Raw genomic sequence first — 19439 nt, 5'->3', positions numbered from 1 at the left:
ATAATTCTTCCACCACTGGCCAGTACATAATACAAAATGGATCAGTTTGAAGATATTGCATATATCAACATAAAATATATCAGTTGCTCCAAAAACATACTTACTCATGTGAACTCATTCATTTTGACAGTTTACCTGTGAATTTGCATGTTTGTCAGATGGTGTCGGTGCTGTTCCGGAAGGTTCAGGATGGTTACATTCAGCAGCGAGAGCTCGGCTGGAGAGGGAAGGGTCTCCGCCAGCTGCCCTCTACTGCTGCCTCCCACTTCCTTCAGTCGCTGAATGAACTCACCGCTCGCCTGGACAGGTACCAACACACAGAGCACACTGATACCGAGCTGTCATTACCAAATCCAACTGAGGCCCTGTTTACACGACATCGCTCGCGGGTAAAAATGACTAAATATTTTATCAGATGTGCCTTTCGTTTAGACGCCGACAGCATTTTTGGGGCTTACAGTGGATATCTTAAAATCGCTCCACCGTCGCGTTCCCGTCTAAAGGGTAAAAAAGCAAAAGTCTGCTCCCATCTGCTCACGGTGGTACCCCATATTTCGTTACATAAATCAAAATATTGAGAAATTACTCACTCCGCCGTTGGGTATCCACAGCCTGCCTATACTTGGTCCGGATCGCTTTCAGCTTTGATGATATCTGACTTTTACATATAGCATATTTCTCATGTGGATATGACGTCCCTCCAGGTACAGGATACTGCTGAAGAAATTCGGTCCATATGTCTATATATTTTTGACTGGCAGGACTGGTGGTGTTGTGTGGCAGTGCTTCACACTACCACCTAGCCGCCTGGTGTGCATACTACATAGAATTTCACACACTTTTGCGTCACCATATGCATGCAGATTTCCCCCCAAAACGCTTATCTAAAGCGGAATAAAAAGTGAGAACACAACGCCACTTTTGCGTTTTCCCTACAGAATGTTTCCGTCTAAACCTGAGTGTCACTTGAACAGATTAGAGATGTTTTAGTCTATATCCACGACATTCCACTTCTAGGATTGGTCCATTGCCGCCGGAAATTCCACCAGATGTCTTTCATTTCGCCCGGATGTCCGGTGGATTTGTGAGGACTATGGTTAACTGCTCCTCAGATCTCTGCAGGGTAAATCCAGACAGCTAGCTAGACTATCTGTCCAATCTGAGTTTTCTGTTGCACTAAACAACTGACCTAAAACAACTTTTGAACATTCACGTTCCACCAAAACAAGTTCCTTCTAGAGGCTATTTTGCAGAGGCGCCGTGGCTCCGTCCTGTGCTTAGCGCCGCCCGTGACGATTATGATTGGTTTAAAGAAATACCAATAAACCAGACCATGTTTTCATCTTTTGCTTCCCGATACCTGAACTTGCGTATCGGTCGATACCGAGTACTGACTCGATACCAGTGTGTCATATATTTTATTATGTTTTAACAGCAGTATACTACTAACCCTGTATGGATGTGTTATGATACAACTGAAAATAATGAGATGCCCGCACTCTGCTAATTCTCCCATACGTTTATTGTGCTACAATGTTTCGACCCTGCTGGGTCTTCCTCAGGCTCAAGACTGTGCTATGATTACTATCCTCGTTGTATGGTCTGGCTCAGGTTAAACGTTTTGTGAATAATGAACAAACACAAACAAAGAATGCCAAAGAAATTTCTTTTATTATCTAGTTTGATCGGTGCAGTGCACTGCAGTACTTGCCGATACCAGGACCTGAAGAAATCGGGTTCCGTTACGTTGCGCGAGCATGGACGCCTGGCCAATCGTAGCGTGCAGATGCTATTGAAGGGCAGGTCTTGTCTAGAACTGCAGTGGGTTCCATAATAACAGTGTCAATCCCACATAGGCTACTGGTTAATACTCATTCCAGATGCTTGAAATTCACAATGCCTCTTTAAATGCTATTTAAGTAGTTGTACATTTGTATTCCCAACTTGTATATATGCATAAATACATTCTTTCCTTTTGTATTTGTTTTATCTTTATTTTTTTTATATTTGTTCTTGTATTCTTTCCTATGTATTATTTTAGGTATTTTCTGTATGTGTCTGATGTTTTGCTGCAGTAACATTCCCTATTTGGGATCAATAAAGTAAATTTAATCTTATCTAATCTAAATATCCCATTTCACTTCTATAAAACAGCCACAGATGCTGCTCAGCCTTTCTTCACATGCATGTGGGTCTAAGATTTGAGTTTAAGTTCATGTTCACAGTTAAACAACTGAATAAAAACCAGAATTTACATCAGTTTAGAAAAATAAAAAAGTCTAGCCCTAGAAAAATATAAAATAATAAATATACATATCAATTACACATACAGTATGCACCCATACATTTATGCTCACATACTCATTTAAAAAAAAGCCATCCACTGGTCTACGTAAGTGCCTTAAATACAGTAAAATAAGATGGACAACATTCATAACACAGCATCATTTACAGCACAATGCACAGCCAACAGCAAACTCCAGCTCGCCGTTCCATTCAGTGCTTTGTTGTCCAAACTGACTGCAGCGTTCCTGTCTTCAGTCTGTTTGTTCTGCACCATTAATAATATTTCCTGATGAATAACCTGTGTCAATGTTTTGTCCTTTAACTCTTAGATGCAAAACCACTTTTATTCGTTGTCTGAAGGCAAACTACTGCAAGGTAACCCCAGATCACCCCCAGATACTTTATAGGCTGCTATCCTAACATCAGTCGAAAATGTATGACCATGTACTGTCTCTCGCCCGTCATCTGTCAGCTTCCTGGGATCTTTGACGTGGACTATGTGTTGGCCCAGCTGAGGCATGCTGGGATGTTGGAGACCATCCACATCAGGAAAGAGGGTTTCCCCATACGGATACAGTACTCCTACTTCATTGAGAGGTGCTGCAAACATACATAGAATCTCTGTCTGCACTATCACTAAAGTACTTTAATGTTCATTACTATGCTTTCACTTTTTACCTCTCGTCTTGTTTTCCTCGCCTTGCCTTTTCTCGCACCAACTGCTTTTCATTAATGGTGGCCTAGTTGAAGGATGTTCAGTATTGAGCTTTTTGTCCCCATTGGGGATGAAAATAATTCAGCAGAGGGCAGGTATGTAGACCAGAGAGGGGGAGAACCCACGCATCCCCCCCAGCAAATCCCACTGGCATTTAAGTATCTGGAGTGCCAACCCACAAACTACGAAATAAGACGACCCAGTCAGTTTTTATGGGCTGCCTAGATCAGATTCAAGCCATTCAGATTCCGCTCTCCTTCCTATGTTGGGTGGGTTATGTGCTGGAACTATTTCTTGGTGAACACCAGCTGGGCGCTGTGACTGCACAGCTTCCCAGAGTCTTGTCATCATAGCGTTGTTTGATCCCGTCTGTACAATGTTCTGTTGACCGGAGATTAGTTCTTCCACTACAGCTTAAAACATGGAGATCGCTTTTGGCTCAAAACTCCCTTGAAAACCAAAACGTAGAGATGTAAATATAGCCTGAAAAAAACTTGATGTCAGTGTGTGTCGTGTTTGGCAGATACGGGGTTCTGCTGAGCCAGCGGCTGAGTGAGGTGTCAGACAAAGAGCAGTCACTGGCTCTGCTGGACATGGTGGGTGCCGAGGAGGGACAGTACCAGCTGGGACTCACCAAGGTGCCAAACTGCCCCACTCACGACACCACTGATTAAAAAGTGTGTACTGTCCATCGTCATCATCATTTAGATGTATGTGTGTATCTTTGTTAGCTGTTCCTCAAGGAGCTTCTGTACCAGCAGCTGGAGGAAAAGTGGAACAGCACTCAGACCTGGGCTGCCGTCACCATCCAGAGGAACATCAGAGGCTTCATCTGCAGGAGGAACTTCAGGTTCTTCAAGGAGAAAGCCATCGTCATCCAGAGCCATATCCGGGGACACCAGGCCAGGTACGGAAAGGAGGAAGATGAGAAAGGAGAAGAGTATCCAATCCAAATGTTCAACTTTTTTTATATACTCTAGGCGTCTTTAATGACAAAACAACATAATAAAAAACGGGAAATACTGCTTAACAAGTCGTGAAATTGGGGCGCCTGGGTAGCTCACCTGGTAGAGCGTGCTCCCATATACAGAGGCTCAATCCTCGCCGCAGGTTGCAACTGAACCTTTTGCATTTCATTCCCCCTCTCTCTCCTCTTTCATTTCTAAGCGGTCCTATTAAATAAAGGCCTAAAATGCCCCAAAAAATAATGATCTAAAAAAAAGTCATGAAATCAAGATTTTACTTAAGCAAAAGTAAACAAGTGTATCCACAGTCAAATGTCCCACGCTGCACGCTGTTGTACAGATGTTAAACGTACAGTGTGTAATTTTCTGCCATTTACTATGAAAAGTAACTTTTAAGTTACTTTTATGTCTCCTTTTTAAATGTAAATATGAACAGTCAAACACAATAAATATAATTTTTAGACCTATTTATTGTAATACTGACAACATGGCAACAGGCCTTCAAATCAAGCAGTAGTACAAACTTAATACTTGAAACGAAATAACAACTGTCTCAGTCATTTAACAGTGTTTTTTTTTTTACCACATTAGGCCCATTGAAATAAAAGTGATTGGCCTACAGTATACCTAGCAATCAATTTAGTCAGCTCTGCCTGGTTTATCGGCTGCACTGCAGTCCGTGTAAAATCTAGCTTTGGTTGTTTGCATGGCGTGGCGCCTTCAGCATCCGTAGGGCTGGGCTCTTTCGCTACCAGCGTTGTCGAAGGGTGTTGCTTCAACAGGTGCTTCATAAGATTTGAATTGCTACTCTTAGACGTGGATAGGTTCTTTACACCTGCACATAATTGACAACTCACCACTACATTTTTGTCTTTAATTTCGATGAGCGAAAAGTAATGTTTGTCATATACGGTAGTTAGAATGCGCCTGTGTATATACTGTGATATATACGGTAGTTAAAAGTTGCCTGCGCATATACTGTGATATACAGGAATTGTAATTGCGTTACTTGATGAAAAAAAATATTTAGTTACATGTTCGTAACCGCTAAAAGTAGTGGAATTACAATCCCAACACTGGGTCTCTTAATCAAAACAATGGATGTAAACACCATAGACAGTAAAATAAATGGACACAGCAACGCCATATACTTCGACGGAGACCAGTGAAGTCACTTTTCTGGTGACGGCTAAGCGTTACTGCGTAGCCTCAAACTGAGCTTGACGACGTAGATGTGATGTGAGCAACGTGTCTGAAAGTTGTAAGTCTTCTAGGAGCTGTGCTAAGAGAAATCTCAATCATTCTGAATCTTGCAGAGACGGAGAGCTTAGGTATATGTAAGGACATAACATAGGCATAGGCTAATTGATGCTAACTAAAATGCTAGTTAACATTAGTAATTAAACTTAAACAGCTAATGTAAGTTGAAAATGCCTGCGAGCTTCTCCTGACTGTACGGTAATTTCTCTACTGTGCGACAGTAAGTCGCGTGGTTATGACACAATCGTTAGCCTAACGGTTGCTACGGGGCCATAACGTGAGATACAAGGTAATGGCGCCTTTTATACATTGTCGTGTTTCTTAAGAAATAAACAATGGACAAATAGAGTCTTTAAACGCTTCAGATGTAAAGTTATTCGCTGTCAAAGTGACGTCAAAATGAATGGGAGTCAATGGAATACTAATGGAAGGTGATGGCTGCTTAGCCTAGAATCTCCCCATAGGAGCTACGCTTTCCGAATGCTCGCTTACCCCCTTGGTAAACACGGACTTTTGATAATGTTGTGAAGTGGCATTATGGGAGTTGTAGTTTTCATTGTTTAACACAATTGCCGATTAAAATATATCTGTTCACGGATTGGTTTATCCATTACAGTTTTATCCATATTCATGTCATTCTGATAAAATAGCTGCAGTTTCCCCCAGATAATTACGTTTTCTTGATTTGATTTGTATTGGTAATGTTAGTTAGCTAATGTTAGTTGACCAGTTAGCCAGCAAGCAAGCTAACATTAGCCACTCAGCTAAAACCACAATATCACAATATATATAAGTCAGTGTGACTATTTGGATGTTTGCAGCACCGGGGAGAAAGGGTTTGTTGTAACGTTACTCAACACTGCTGAGAGACTCACTTCACGGCTGGGACTGGCCGCCGAGTATCTCCAGGGCTGGCCGGAGATAACGGCCGAGGATACGCCTAGCTACATCAATAGGATGGCTGCCGGATGTTGCTACACCTTCACCATTTGCCTGCAGGACAGTCACCATTTGTTGATCAATCTTAACTGTAAAGAACACCGCTAAATGCTAAAGGGGGGGGAATTTCAGCACAACACCACGGCCAGCCAGTCTCCTACGCCTGGGGGAGATTTTGCCTGTTTCCCCAATGGAACATAAAGCTCTTTGTTACTGCCGTTAGCATCGTTATCACCCAGCGCTGGAGTTTGTGCTGGCTGGGTTAGGATTGCTGTAAGTTAATGATAGTGGCTGGCTGCTGGCTGACATTGGATGTGTTGTGTCCCTGGTGCTGTTGTCCGCTCTCATCCAGACTAAAGTCCCTTAGCGGCGGAGAGTGAGGCAGAAAAACCAGGGTGGGATAGCTGGGTAAATTAGCATGCAATTCGTCCTTTATCTATACAGCTAACATTAACGCTAGCTGGCGAACAGAATCGTGGGTTAGCCCAGTGCTGTTTAACATTAACTTTACCTTGATCAAAACAATTATACCTAAAATATCTTCATGCGCGTGTTGAACAATGTTGTAACCTTGTAAGTTATAACGTTCCCCACAAAGCGTAAGCATGAGCTACTTGTCAACGTTGCACATAACGTTTTAAGCTGGATCGATCAATATTGAAATGTATCAATAAATAAGATCTCTGCTGTATTACTGTGTTGTAAGTGACATGTAATCAATGACAAAATTATGCTGTGTGGTAGAAACCAAGCTGTATTACGGTTAATGAGTATTTCTTTCTGTGACATTGTGTGATTTACAATTACTCTCGAACATATCATCTGGGTGCCCGTGTTTTGACGGAAGTTAGAGGAACCAGAGGGGTCAAAGGTTTTATAACGCCACTGTCAGGCGAGTAAACGACACGTCCCGTGTCATTAAAATAAAATGGGTTTGAACATTGTAGGAAACATTTGGGATAGTGTAAGTACACAACTCAACAAAATATATAACATAGGTATAGCTGTTTTTAGACATTTTAATGCAAATATTTTACATATTGTACCTTTAACAGACTTTTTAGCCCACTGAGCTAACTACTGTAGCCGAGGATAATAGAACTAAAACACGGGGACTCCGTAATCGGAATCAACATGAACCAAGGCGGCCAACACACTTTTATTAAAGGTGACCTATTATGCTTTTCCATATTTTCTGTCTGTAATGTTAAAATGTTGAATTTTAATGTTAAATGTGGTTAAAACTTCAAATAATGTGGTTTATCCTCCGGTTTGTTTTTCTTTTCTCCGGTTTCAACAGTTTTTTCTACTCTTGGCCCCGTATCACGTCATACAGAGCCGGGTTTCTATATACTAGTACAGTGCCTGTGCAAAATCTGTTTTTGTGTGTGTTTTTAGAGAAAAGAGAGCCACTTACAACTCCATTCACGGAAGTCAATAAATGTGTTCTGTGGTGTGACAAGAACCATCTCACCATTAACATTAAAAAAACCGAGGAGATGGTGTTTGACCCTCGGTCGGTGGGGGATCATACCCCTTTGTCCATTCATAGGGAGGTCACTTTTTATAGGTATCTGGGCATCCACCTGGATAACCTTTTAAGCTGGAGTGACCACGTAGATTATGTTTGTTCCCGTTTACAGCAAAGACTGTATTTCTTACGCAGACTAAGGGTGTTTGGTGCCAGCCAGAACATCATGTTTTTATTTTATCAGGCAGTGATAGAGAGTGTTATCAGGTATGGGATGACGGCGTGGTTCGGCAATCTCTCCACACAGTCCAGATCAAAGTTGCAGGGCCTGGTACAGACTGCTATAAAGGTGATGGGGAGGACTGATGAGCTCTCCCTTCAGTCCATCTATGAGCAGTCTGTACTTAGGCAGGCACGGAGAGTATTGTGGGACCCGTCCCACATCCTTCAAACGGAATACGAGCTCCTGCCTTCTGGTAGAAGGTACAGAATCCCTAAAACTAAATTGAACTGTTTTAAACACTCCTTCGTACCAGTCTCCATCAAAATTTTAAATAGATTGTACGATTTGTAATAGGCCTGAGAAGTCTGCAATAACCCGGTGTTCTGCATTTTTTATTTTTTTGTGTATGTAGCCTATGTGTATGTTTTTAGCTGTTATTTGTATTTTTACGTGTATCTATTGTCTGTAATGGCAGCTACTACTATGCACTACTCACTTTTGAGTCCATGACAAATTTCCCCTAGGGGACAATAAAGTATATTCTATTCTATTCTATTCATACATAGGCACCACAATGTGAGCATGTAGGACATTCAAACAGTGAGGTCTTGCTCAGCATGTGCCTATTATCACCATGAAGTTCCTCTTGGAAGAAGACTCAAATGCATAAATCCTCCATGTTGGGCAGCAACGACCATATTAGAAGCATTGTCTGACTAAAACTAAGTCGTTGTCATTCAGATGCCATTCATCTGCTACCCTCTTCAACAAGGCGGCCACATTTGTGCCCGTATGACTCTCGTACATTGCTCTTGTTTGGAGCACAAGTGACACTAGCTGCCAGTCATCGTTGATGGAATGTGCGGTTACGGTAACGGGTCGCTTTTCTTCCAACTCTGAGTGGTATTGAGAAATGTGGTTTCGCAGATTTGTTGTATTTCCAAAGTATTTGATTTGAGTTCCACACACCTTACACAGGTCTTGTCCAGCTTCCCCTCGACCTCATAGAACCCAAAATGCTGCCATACGGCAGCTTTTAAAGTAGCCGGTGCAGGTTGTATAGGTTTGTTGCTCGCCATTGCAGCCATTTTGTCACCACTTAAACAACTTGCACATGTGTTTGGTGTTCATGTGTGTATAGCAGAGAACCGGCAGGCAGAAAGGAAAGTTTTCTGTAGCGCTCTGCAGCAGGTGAACAGAATTTTGCAGCAGGCAAACTAATTACATTTTAAAAATTCCAATTATTAACTTTTCTGCATCGAGCATCAAATCATTCTAGAGAGAATTGTGATGCACCAGGCCACCAGGCAGTTTGCTTACCTTTGCCTAAAGGTAAAATCTGCTCTTGGTGTTTTTTCCCATGAAGCAAAGTGTATTTCACTGGTGTTTCTGATGGTGAGTAGCTGTGACTGAGGTCAGGCCAGAGAGTCAGAGAGTGATACACTAACGTGAAGCACTAAGTAAGAGTAAGATGTGTTTGTGTGTTGCTTCCCCGTCTCTTTTTCTAGGAAGCAGTACAAGCGTCTGAGGCAGTCCTTCACACAGTTCTGGGCGGTGATGATGATAACCAGGGACACCATCAAGAGACGTCATTGGAGGAAGGTAGATATGAGAGAGATAAAGACAGTTGGTTGGGTTTGCTTGGCAACCTCATGTTTGTCGACTTTATTGTGCTATAAATCTTTGCACCATTACACAATACCAGCAGCTTAACACTACAGCATGACTTGTAATAGGAAATATGTATCAATACTCAGCGATAACGCCCTCACATCCATGTTTGGGGTCAAAGTGTCATTTTTTTTCTACTAGGATCTCCTTTCTTTTTCATTTCCTCTCAAATGATCCACCAATACAGTGTTGCCTGTATTGTTGTGGCAATGGTCTGTATAAATAATTCCCAATTATGTTGCCAATTTGTCTTGTTACCTCTAGTATTGACCAACTCAATACAATGTACGTGACTGGAATTTCATTTGTAGAACTCAAAACATTTAAAATATGATATTTAAAGCGGCACTTATCAAGGTTTTTTTCACATATACAAATGGATCAAATGACAATAATGTGAGAGGTGTCGCTCATATTGACACACCCACATAGAATTATCTTCAACTCTGCAGTTCCCCTCAGCTCTACGGAGACCTTTGGCTTCTTTCAGGCCTTTGGTTTGGTTTTGTTTGGTTTATGGGTCGCAAATTAATCAATCTTTGATGCTGCTCCAATAAACCTGTACTCTACCTGCTCAGCAGCCAACAGCAGACAGACACAGTTAGAGACTAGCTGGTGAACTGAGTGGAGCATTTAGCAGCTAAACAGACAGATATTTAGCTCAGGAATTGGCAAAGACTAAACCAGAACTAAAAGTTGAGTCAATGTTGGGCTTACTACCTATTAGGTGGTTACAAACATGCTAATGTCATAAACGTTTATGACATAACACTTCTTTTAGTAAGTGTAATTCGGTTTTTCTCATGACAAGTTACATTTCGGGTTAGGTTAGGGTTAAAACACAACGACCGGCATGGTGTCATGAGCACATGACACTGTCATGACACAGTCATGACACCTGAACCCAAACCCTACCAGTGGTCCCCTTGTGCCCGTGCCCCTCGCAGCGCCCATCCCGGGCGTTGTGTTTTAACCCTAACCTAACCCGAACCGTAACTTGTCATGAGAATAACCGAATGACACTTACTAAAAGAAGCGTCATAAACGTTTATGACTTGTTTATAATGTTTATGACACGTTCATGACAGTGTCATGTCACTCTTATGTAGATACCTTTAAGTAAAGTGTAACCAAATTTTCTTCTGAAGGCATTGGATTGTTTAAAAACAAAAACCCAAGTGAAAAATGAAAGCTAAAGAGGTAAATGTGTGATTGCTGTGCGCATAATCCGCTGGGTGTGTTCATTCTTGTACATATTTTACTATTGGCAACAGTTTCCCTTATAAGATTTCATCCCATATATAGCTGCCTTATCTTGCATTAATCATGTCACGCACGCACGCACGCACGCACACACCCACACACCCTCAGCCACACTCCGGTCTTGGACTTCAACCCCTCTCAGTGAAATTTGAAGCAGCACTGCATCTCTCCTTCCGCCTTCTGAAACCTGTCTATCTAACTTCCAGCTCCACAGCTCTAACAGGTAGGCTGCCTTTTCCTTTTACCCTCTGTATCAGATCAGATGCAGAAAATGTCTTCAGCCCTTTTAGTTTATTCTGCTGGGGAACTAGTTTGCACCATGAATACAGTGGAAACTATGGATTGTAATAGTCCGTTTCAGGTTTCAAAACAGTCTGGGGACACTTCTTCCAGCTGCTGCTTCCTTTGTGTCATTTCTTTTTTCTTTTCTCGCCTCGGCTGTCAACTAAACTGGCAATTGCGTTCTTTTTGTTAGTCCTTTTTCTTCCGTTGTATCCCAGTGCCATCTTCTATGTGGTGTTATTGTTTTATGAGGCTTGGACTATGAACAGTAGAGCTGTCAGGCTAACAGGCCTATGTCAGCTCTTCGGGTTAGAATAGTAACAGTAATGGTAATAGTCATGAGCTGTACCTTAGAATAGTTAGTGTAAGTAACTAAACAACAATATTTGGAGTTTGACAGATACATTTTGGCCTAAATGTGACATCAGGTAGTCAGTGTCATCTACCTCTGATGTAATATAAATGATGCAGTTTGACTAATGACATATTTGTTAGCAGAACTGATTCATTCTCACTTCTCGTCTATGACCTGAATTAACATTTAGTTAAATTCCATTCAAGGTCTACGAATGTACACTCCTATTTTTTTTATTTTTAGCTTTAAAGTCCTATAGGTAGCACACAGGATCTGTATGTTGTGTGTAATTTCTTAGGAAGCTTCCTATATTATTGTGTAATTGCGTGGTGCATTAATTACTGGAAATGAAGTCACTGTTCTCTTGGTACAGTTTAATTTTTGAAATGAATTGCCAGTGTAATCCAGAGAGTTAGTCAGTGCACTGCAGGTCAAATTAGTTTTTCTGTGTGGATCATGTATGAATATGAAAAGCAATAATACATAAATATGGACTTTAAATGGATCTCTAAAGGGCATTAAAGAGCTCTGGAGGAGCTGAGAAAACAACCCCGATGACATCATAGTGATGATATCAGTGTTATCTCATCTTAGGCTTGGCGAGTACAATATTTTATCAGATAGCCTATGTTATAAACTCTGCATGTGGAGTTTGAAAGATGTTGTCTTTTATCAGGCAGAGAGGGTCTAACATAAGAAGGTATAGAGTTGCATTATGGGAAATGTTGTCTAGGGTTTTTGGGGCTTAAAAGTCAGTATATGTCGGCCTCCGCTGCTATGATTTTGAACATGATTTTGACACCAAACAACTTTTCAAGCGATTCCAGTGTCACGGACACATTTCCAATATGGGAATGAAATCCTGAGAGTCTTGCTAGAGTTGGGGCGCGCTCCCGTTGTCTCAATCGTTTGTTGTAAGGTGGTTATAAAGCTCAGTCCGAGCTGTCCTTAGTTAGTCCCTTTTCCTGTTTTGATGTCCTTCATGTTTGATATCATGATATCATAAGTTTTAAAGTGCTCATATTATGCTCATTTTCAGGTTCATAATTGTATTTAGAGGTTATATTAGAATAGGTTTACATGGTCAGAAGCAGAGTATGAAGGCATGCCCTGACAGTACCTAGATAAGGACTACTAGCCAGTCAGAAGCAGAGTATGAGGGTGTGCCCTGACAGTACCTAGGTAAGGACTACTAGCCAGTCAGAAGCAGAGTATGAGGGTGTGCCCTGACAGTACCTAGGTAAGGACTACTAGCCAGTAGGGCTGGGCGATATGGACCAAAAGTCATATCCCGATATATTTTTGCTGAATATCGATATACGATATATATCCCGATATTTTTTTCCGCAAAGTGAGAGCAAATGTTCAGTCAAAGCCAAAATCAAATATGACATGTCACAAGTAGTTTCATAGAGACAGTTGCAAAATCAAATAAATAATAAACCGGTTTCTTCACCTGGTTCATGATTAAATGCTCAGCTGTTCAAATAACAATAAAATGTAAACCTAAATACTGTATAACAGGAGTACCTTTTTTGAAATCAAAGCTCCATATTTGTGATTCGTTCCAAAGGTCAATTAAGCTTTTGATATTAATATAATCTACTTTGTTCAAAATGTAATGCCTCATGCCTGTAAGCCTAGGTTTATAGTCCCATTCTTCCACTTGATACTGCTTCCACTTAAGTAAACTAAAAGATGAACTATCGACTACAAAACAAAGAAACTAATTAATGTGTTAATACAAAGAATATTTATTATGATCGGTTCACAGATCTGAGTCCAAACGGAAACTTCACCCTTCTGAACTAAGAGTTTCTGCTTCAAGGTGAAGTTTAAAACAGACTGAAATGTCCAGGCTCATTCCTCCACTATTTATTTCTGTATGTATTTATGCGTTACATGTCATTTTTACGGGCACTGAGCTCCAGATCCTGCAGCTGCAGACGGTCTCTGCTGCCCCGCTGTAGCTTCTCTCCGTCCGCCTGCCGCCGCAAACTTAGTGGAACTTTCCGCCGATATCGACATACAGGTCGTCCTGGACTACGTGTAAGATCCTACCGATCACCACTCTGTCTTTGGCTGGTCCGATTTGGATCAGCGGGGACCCGGCGCAGCAGCGAGGCAAAGCTGTGTTTTCCGGGAAGAGACGCTGCGGCCGGCCACGGAGCTCTCCGCCTCCCGCTGCCGCCGGAGCTCAGGTTGCTGGTCGAAGGCGGCATACATAATCATAAAACACATTGTCACCTGTTAAATGTTATTCATTGCTGTTTGTTCTTTTCATTTCCTCTATCGAACATAATTAAGCAGTACAAAAGTCCGGCATCTTTAGCGTTGATCTGAATGCTTCGCACCCCTGTTCCAAGATGGCGGCGGTTTTGACGTATGTTTAGAACCTCAAGGCGACATCTATGTATATATGGTCTAATTCCATATCTCATTTAAAAATATATCGATATATTTTTAATATCGATATATCGCCCAGCCCTACTAGCCAGTCAGAAGCAGAGTATGAGGGCGAGCCCTGACAGTACCTAGGTAAGGACTACTAGCCAGTCAGAAGCAGAGTATGAGGGTGTGCCCTGACAGTACCTAGGTAAGGACTACTAGCCAGTCAGAAGCAGAGTATGAGGGTGTGCCACGCTAGCAGCTAGGTGAGCATTATAACATGTGTTCCAAAGTGACCATGTTTGTCTCTGAAGTAAAGGCTGGACTACAATAGAGCTGTTTGGAGCAGTTTGTGAACAGTGTTTTCTGTTGGAGATGGTAAGTCCCTTTGGGGGGGACTTTGGGCTTTTTCACTCTGTAAACCTATAACATGCACAAAAAAAGATATATAACACAATAAAGGAAAGGGAAAAAGCCAAAAAGCATAATATCAGCACTTTAAGTCTTTGTAGTGAAGTCAAATAGTAGTCTTGCTAATTGTGACCCTGCAAGATCCCCAGTCTTTGCAAAATCTTCTAGTCTGTGACTAAAAACTCTGTGACACTATGACAGGTTGTCTTTAGATGTGAGATGGTTGTCTTTAGATGTTTAATTTAATTTAATTTATCCAAACTTCAAAAAACTATTCAGAAACAAAATATTGAATGTCTATGAGCTGGACCGGTGATTTCCTTTATGTGGACTGCTTGGCTTCTCGGCTCATCCATCCACATTATATTATTTTTGACTATAACAGCTGATCTGTTGAAGCCGACTGAGTCAAACATTGACACTTATGGATGCGAATTTGAATTTATATTATGAACAATGAAAATTAAGAGGGGGTAGGACTAGAGAAGTTCTTTACTTCTTTCTACCCGTTTTGAACATGAACAAAATCATTTGATTGTTGCTTATTTGTTGCTTATATGTTGCTGATGATCTAATGTGTCTTTCTGTTTCTTGCTTATAAGTTCTATTTGCTATTTAAAATGTTCAATAAATTGACCAAACTAAAAAACTAGATGTGAGATGGTTGTCTTTAGATGTGAGATGGTGTCAGACTTTAGTCTTTTTTAAAGTCTTTTCAAAATCCTTTAGTGTAGGCATTCTTTATGAGTCCCACAACTATTTTGTCCAATACTAAAATCTCTGGAGAATCCTTGAAAGATTTATGTCATTCATTAGTCATATCAGATGAAAAGTTAGTGGTCATTGGATTAATCCTCTTGGTACCATGAAATTCAAAGAAATCTATCTAATATATTTCATTCTGGAGTGGCACAGTAGACTCACAGGAAGAGGCTTTATGGGTTTGCATGTTCTTCTCATTGTCTAAGTGGGTTTCTGGATGTTCTGTTTTCACCAACAGTCTAAAGACAGTGAAGTTAGGTTGAACCACAAACTCTAAACTGCCTGTAGATGTGAATGGGTTTGTCTGTTTTTATCACATCTGGTTCCAGTAGTGGGAAAATTACTCAAATTCTTAAGTAAAAGAAACAATACCACAATGTAAAAGTAATGCATTCATAAGTGTACTTAAATAAAGGTATCAAAAAGAAAGAAGTATCAAAATTAATAGTACTCAATATGCAGAGTAAATTATTACTGATGCTGTATTTGTAAGTAAGTAAGTAAAATGTGTTTATAGAGCGCTTTTCACAGAAAGAAATGACAAAGTGCTTCACATAAAAACATACAAGATGATATTAAAACATAATACACAATTAAAATTACAAAGTGCAGACAGGTCAAAAAAATGCCTGTCTAAAAAGGTAGGTCATTATTTGATTTTTAAAGATTCCACAGAAACAGCAGGCTGTGAGGGTGAATGCAGAGCAAAAAATCGATCACCGGGTGCGTGGGATAGACAGTACATTTGACACATTAGACCTAAGAGAGCGAGCTGAGGAATATGGGTGAAGTAGTTCAGCCACGTACAGTATGTAGATGCCTGGCTGTGCAATGCTCTGTACATAAGAGTGAGGATTTTGAACTGAATCCCGTATGCGACAGGGAGCCAGTGAAGTGACCTAAGTACAGGGGCAACGTCTATCTGACCTAGTGGGTTGTCCTGCGGCAGCAATTTGGTCCAGTTCTTAGTCATCTGAAACACCTAATGTACAGTTTTGTTCTATAGCAATCAATGTACCATATTTTATGGTAAAATAAAAGTAAATATTAAGTTAATCTTTGTGTAAAATGATACTGTATACAAAGTAACTAGCCACTAAAGCTGTGATATGTAGTGGAGTGAAAACACGGCCATCCCGCTGCCTCCTGTCTGAACCCATGAAGCCATGGCTCAATCTCCGATGTTTCTAATCACCTAGCAGCGCGCTGCTCTTTTACCGGTCAACCTAAGGTAGATGCTAGAATGTAGTCACTGAACGAGATTACAACCACGCATGAGCACGATGGGCGGGGCGGGACGAGGCCAGTTCCAGAATTTCTCAATGAGGGAGAAAGGGTAGATGTGCTTCTAGCCACTTTTCAGACTTTTATTTTACTCTTTATGTGAGTAAACCATGTTAAACAAAATATTGATCGTAACTTCACATACTTTAAAATGTGTCTGGAGTGGGACTTTAAGTACTTGAGTAAATGTATACAATCCACTGCTGCATGGTTCACTATGGACCAAAGATTTTAATCTGCTAGTGGCCAATATGAAAAGTCCAGGTATACATAAGGACTGATGATTGTCTGTACCGAATGGTACGTCAATCCAAATGTCTCACGATATTCCTGTGGTTAAGTGAAACCTTTGATGCTGCTCTGGGCGCTCATCAGGCGATCATTAATGTCATCGAGATTCATCCTCTGGAGACCATGACTGTCTGTGTACATATATGACATATTGCTATCATTTTATAGCAGCCTATCCAATAATTACAGTATATGTATATTTCAGTCTGGACCAAAGTGGTGGACCGACTGACCAACGATGGGCCCTGCGATCACTAGAGCTGTGGCAAAAAGCGGCCTGTGAAATAAGTCCGGCCCACCAACAAAAGTATTTAGACCCCTTGTAAATGTTGGTTTTCCCTTTCATAGTTTAAATAAAAACCATTACAGGATTACTTTTTTTAACAAATCTAATCTAGACAATAGTGTTGATACAAGGCTCATTTAAATCCCAATAAATATGACCTTATAACATCTGATACTGGGCCCACATAAAAAGAAGAATGTAAACGTATAACATGTCAGGCAATTTGACCAGTGCATGTTTCTGAAAAGTCAGATAAATTGACAGATGAATAACACACATTGACTACGTTTACATGCACATAATTTTCTGGTTTTTGCCCTTATTCCGAAAAAGACGATATTCCGACTAAGCTGTTTATATCGCTAATGAAAGTGAATATTCCACTAGTATTCCTGTTTACATGTAGCTGTGCCAAATCTGTTTTTAACAAAGTTTTCCAGTGGTGGAGGACTTGTTGAACTGTGTGAACACAGCGTCCCTCTTTCATTCCTTCAACCAGCTTCTTGAAAAGGTCATCGTAGCGATGTGTGAACATATCCAAAAACCTGTTGATATCCAAGTCTTTGATCATGTTTAAAAGTAGCTGTGTTTCTCCTTCTTATCGGGTCTGCAGCCCTGCAAACTGTTGGCTGGTTGGTTTGTGTACAGTAACCATAGCAACGCACAGAGCTGACCGTAAGCCGTAAACAGGCACAAACTGCAGTAAAAATCCTGACTGAGACTCATATTCCGAATGCGCTGTAAACATGTCCAAAGAATGCCTCTAAAACCTGAATAATATCAGAATATCCCACGTGTCTTATTCGGAAAATGCTATATTCAGAAAAAGGCCTTATTAGGGATATCCAACTGGAATATGCTGTTTACATGACCTGTATCAAATTCGGAATATTGTCATATTCGGAATAATAGTGGAATATTGGTGTGCATGTAAACGTAATCAATGATAATATAATCCTCTTCATTAAATGGAATAAGTACCATGACTTTAGCCTGTTTGACCAAAACAGATTTGTGTTTACAATTCAACCATAAGTGAAGTGTGGATAACATATCAATAACACGTCTGGTGGCGTGGTGCAGCAGTTAACATAAATTTGCGTATATGAGTATGTTTTGCCAAATGAGTATTGACATAGCCTGGTTTAACTCTGTCATCTTAAACATACTAAGGGAAGAAATCCGTCCTCAGATACCTTCCTAAAACAAACCCTTTTATACCTGAAGTCAATACTTAGGAAACAAAAGAGATTGAAAAGAAATACAAAACATAGGCCTGTGTTAAACCAAACTAATCTTAACGTTGTAGTGGTGTCTTCATGTTGTGATCTTATTGTTGGTACTATTGTTGTGGTGTTTTAATTTTGTTTAAACTGTATTATTGTTATTGTGTTTTAATTAGACAATGACCGATACTGGTTTTTCAACGCCGATACCGATTATTAGTAGTTAATGAAACCGATAACTGATATGAAACCAGAGGGACACACAGAGCTGTAGCTGAGCCAAAGTAGAACACTTTTTAATTAGTTAACTTTATCGGTTATCAGGCAAATCAAACACTGATACAGATACTGCCAAAAAACAGGCCGATAATCGGCCTATCCCTAATTTTAATGTTGTTAAAATTGTAGTGTTGTTGTGGTCTTGTCTTCATGTTGTGGTTGTTGTTGTCGGAGTGGTATTTTGTTGTTGTTGTGGGCGAGTTTTAATACTGTGAAATTTGATTGTCCTTTATTGCACTTTGATACTCAGTTGTTAGGTTTCCCTTCTGACAGAGACGTTATTCTCGGTGGTCCATGGTTTAACCGCTTGGCATAGAGCCACGGCCAGCATGGCACTTCTCAAATGAATGAGTGGGATATTTACTATGTGCACTGATTCCAAACATTGTTTCTATTTTCCTTAAAGTTAGTACCAAATGACATAGTTTCTACAGTAAACATACTCGGAAATTATTAAGAAACGATGCCAGTGAGCCTGAGGGTGCGTTTTAATCAGTTATTCTTTTGTGACACACTTGTTTGGTTTGGGAGGGTCAGCCTTTAATCCTCCCATGGAGGCAGAGCAGGGTTGGGCTGCCTGTGTTGGTAGAGACCCATTCTCTTGAGTTATCCGAGTTGATTCAAATGTTTTATTGTGATTATCAGTTGTTATATTTTTTCTTCTTCAAACAAAATACAAATCAAATTTACAACATGAACATATCCCCCCTATATTATACTCTATACTATTATACCTACTATAATAGTCAAGAAAATATAATAAAATAATACACAGTACGTGGCTTTTTAAAAGCCCTCCAGAAAGCATAAATACTTCTACTGTAAACATTCAGTCTGGCAAACCGTTTATATTAAACGCCCCCACCCTAGCCCTCTAACAAGCCCACTCCTGGATTGACAACACCCCTTCATTCTTCCATCCTCTTAAAAGAATCTGTCTGGCTATCATTAAACTAGTCTGGACCCAGCTTCTTATGTGCTGATCCATCCCTCTTAGGATTGACCCATCTCCCAGAACAAATCATCTCGGGCTGAATGGAACCTGGGTCCCTGCAGTCCGACATAGTTTATCATGTATCCCG

The 19439-nt window shown here is 40.5% G+C and overlaps 1 protein-coding gene across 1 annotated transcript in view; it reads left to right on the top strand.

Annotated features, from left to right (window-relative positions):
* The window catches only part of myo15b (myosin XVB), a 100704-nt gene that overhangs the window by 23434 nt on the left and 57831 nt on the right, over positions 1 to 19439 (top strand). The window contains exons 19-24 of the mRNA XM_028567064.1: positions 159 to 307; positions 2616 to 2661; positions 2759 to 2883; positions 3525 to 3639; positions 3733 to 3908; positions 9368 to 9461. Of these exons, the coding sequence (XP_028422865.1) occupies positions 159 to 307; positions 2616 to 2661; positions 2759 to 2883; positions 3525 to 3639; positions 3733 to 3908; positions 9368 to 9461 (705 nt within the window). The remainder of the gene's footprint in view (positions 1 to 158; positions 308 to 2615; positions 2662 to 2758; positions 2884 to 3524; positions 3640 to 3732; positions 3909 to 9367; positions 9462 to 19439) is intronic.

The sequence above is a fragment of the Perca flavescens genome, chromosome 21, assembly GCF_004354835.1.
Source record: "Perca flavescens isolate YP-PL-M2 chromosome 21, PFLA_1.0, whole genome shotgun sequence".
Lineage (NCBI taxonomy): Eukaryota > Metazoa > Chordata > Actinopteri > Perciformes > Percidae > Perca > Perca flavescens.
This window is presented reverse-complemented; position numbering and strand designations above follow the sequence as displayed.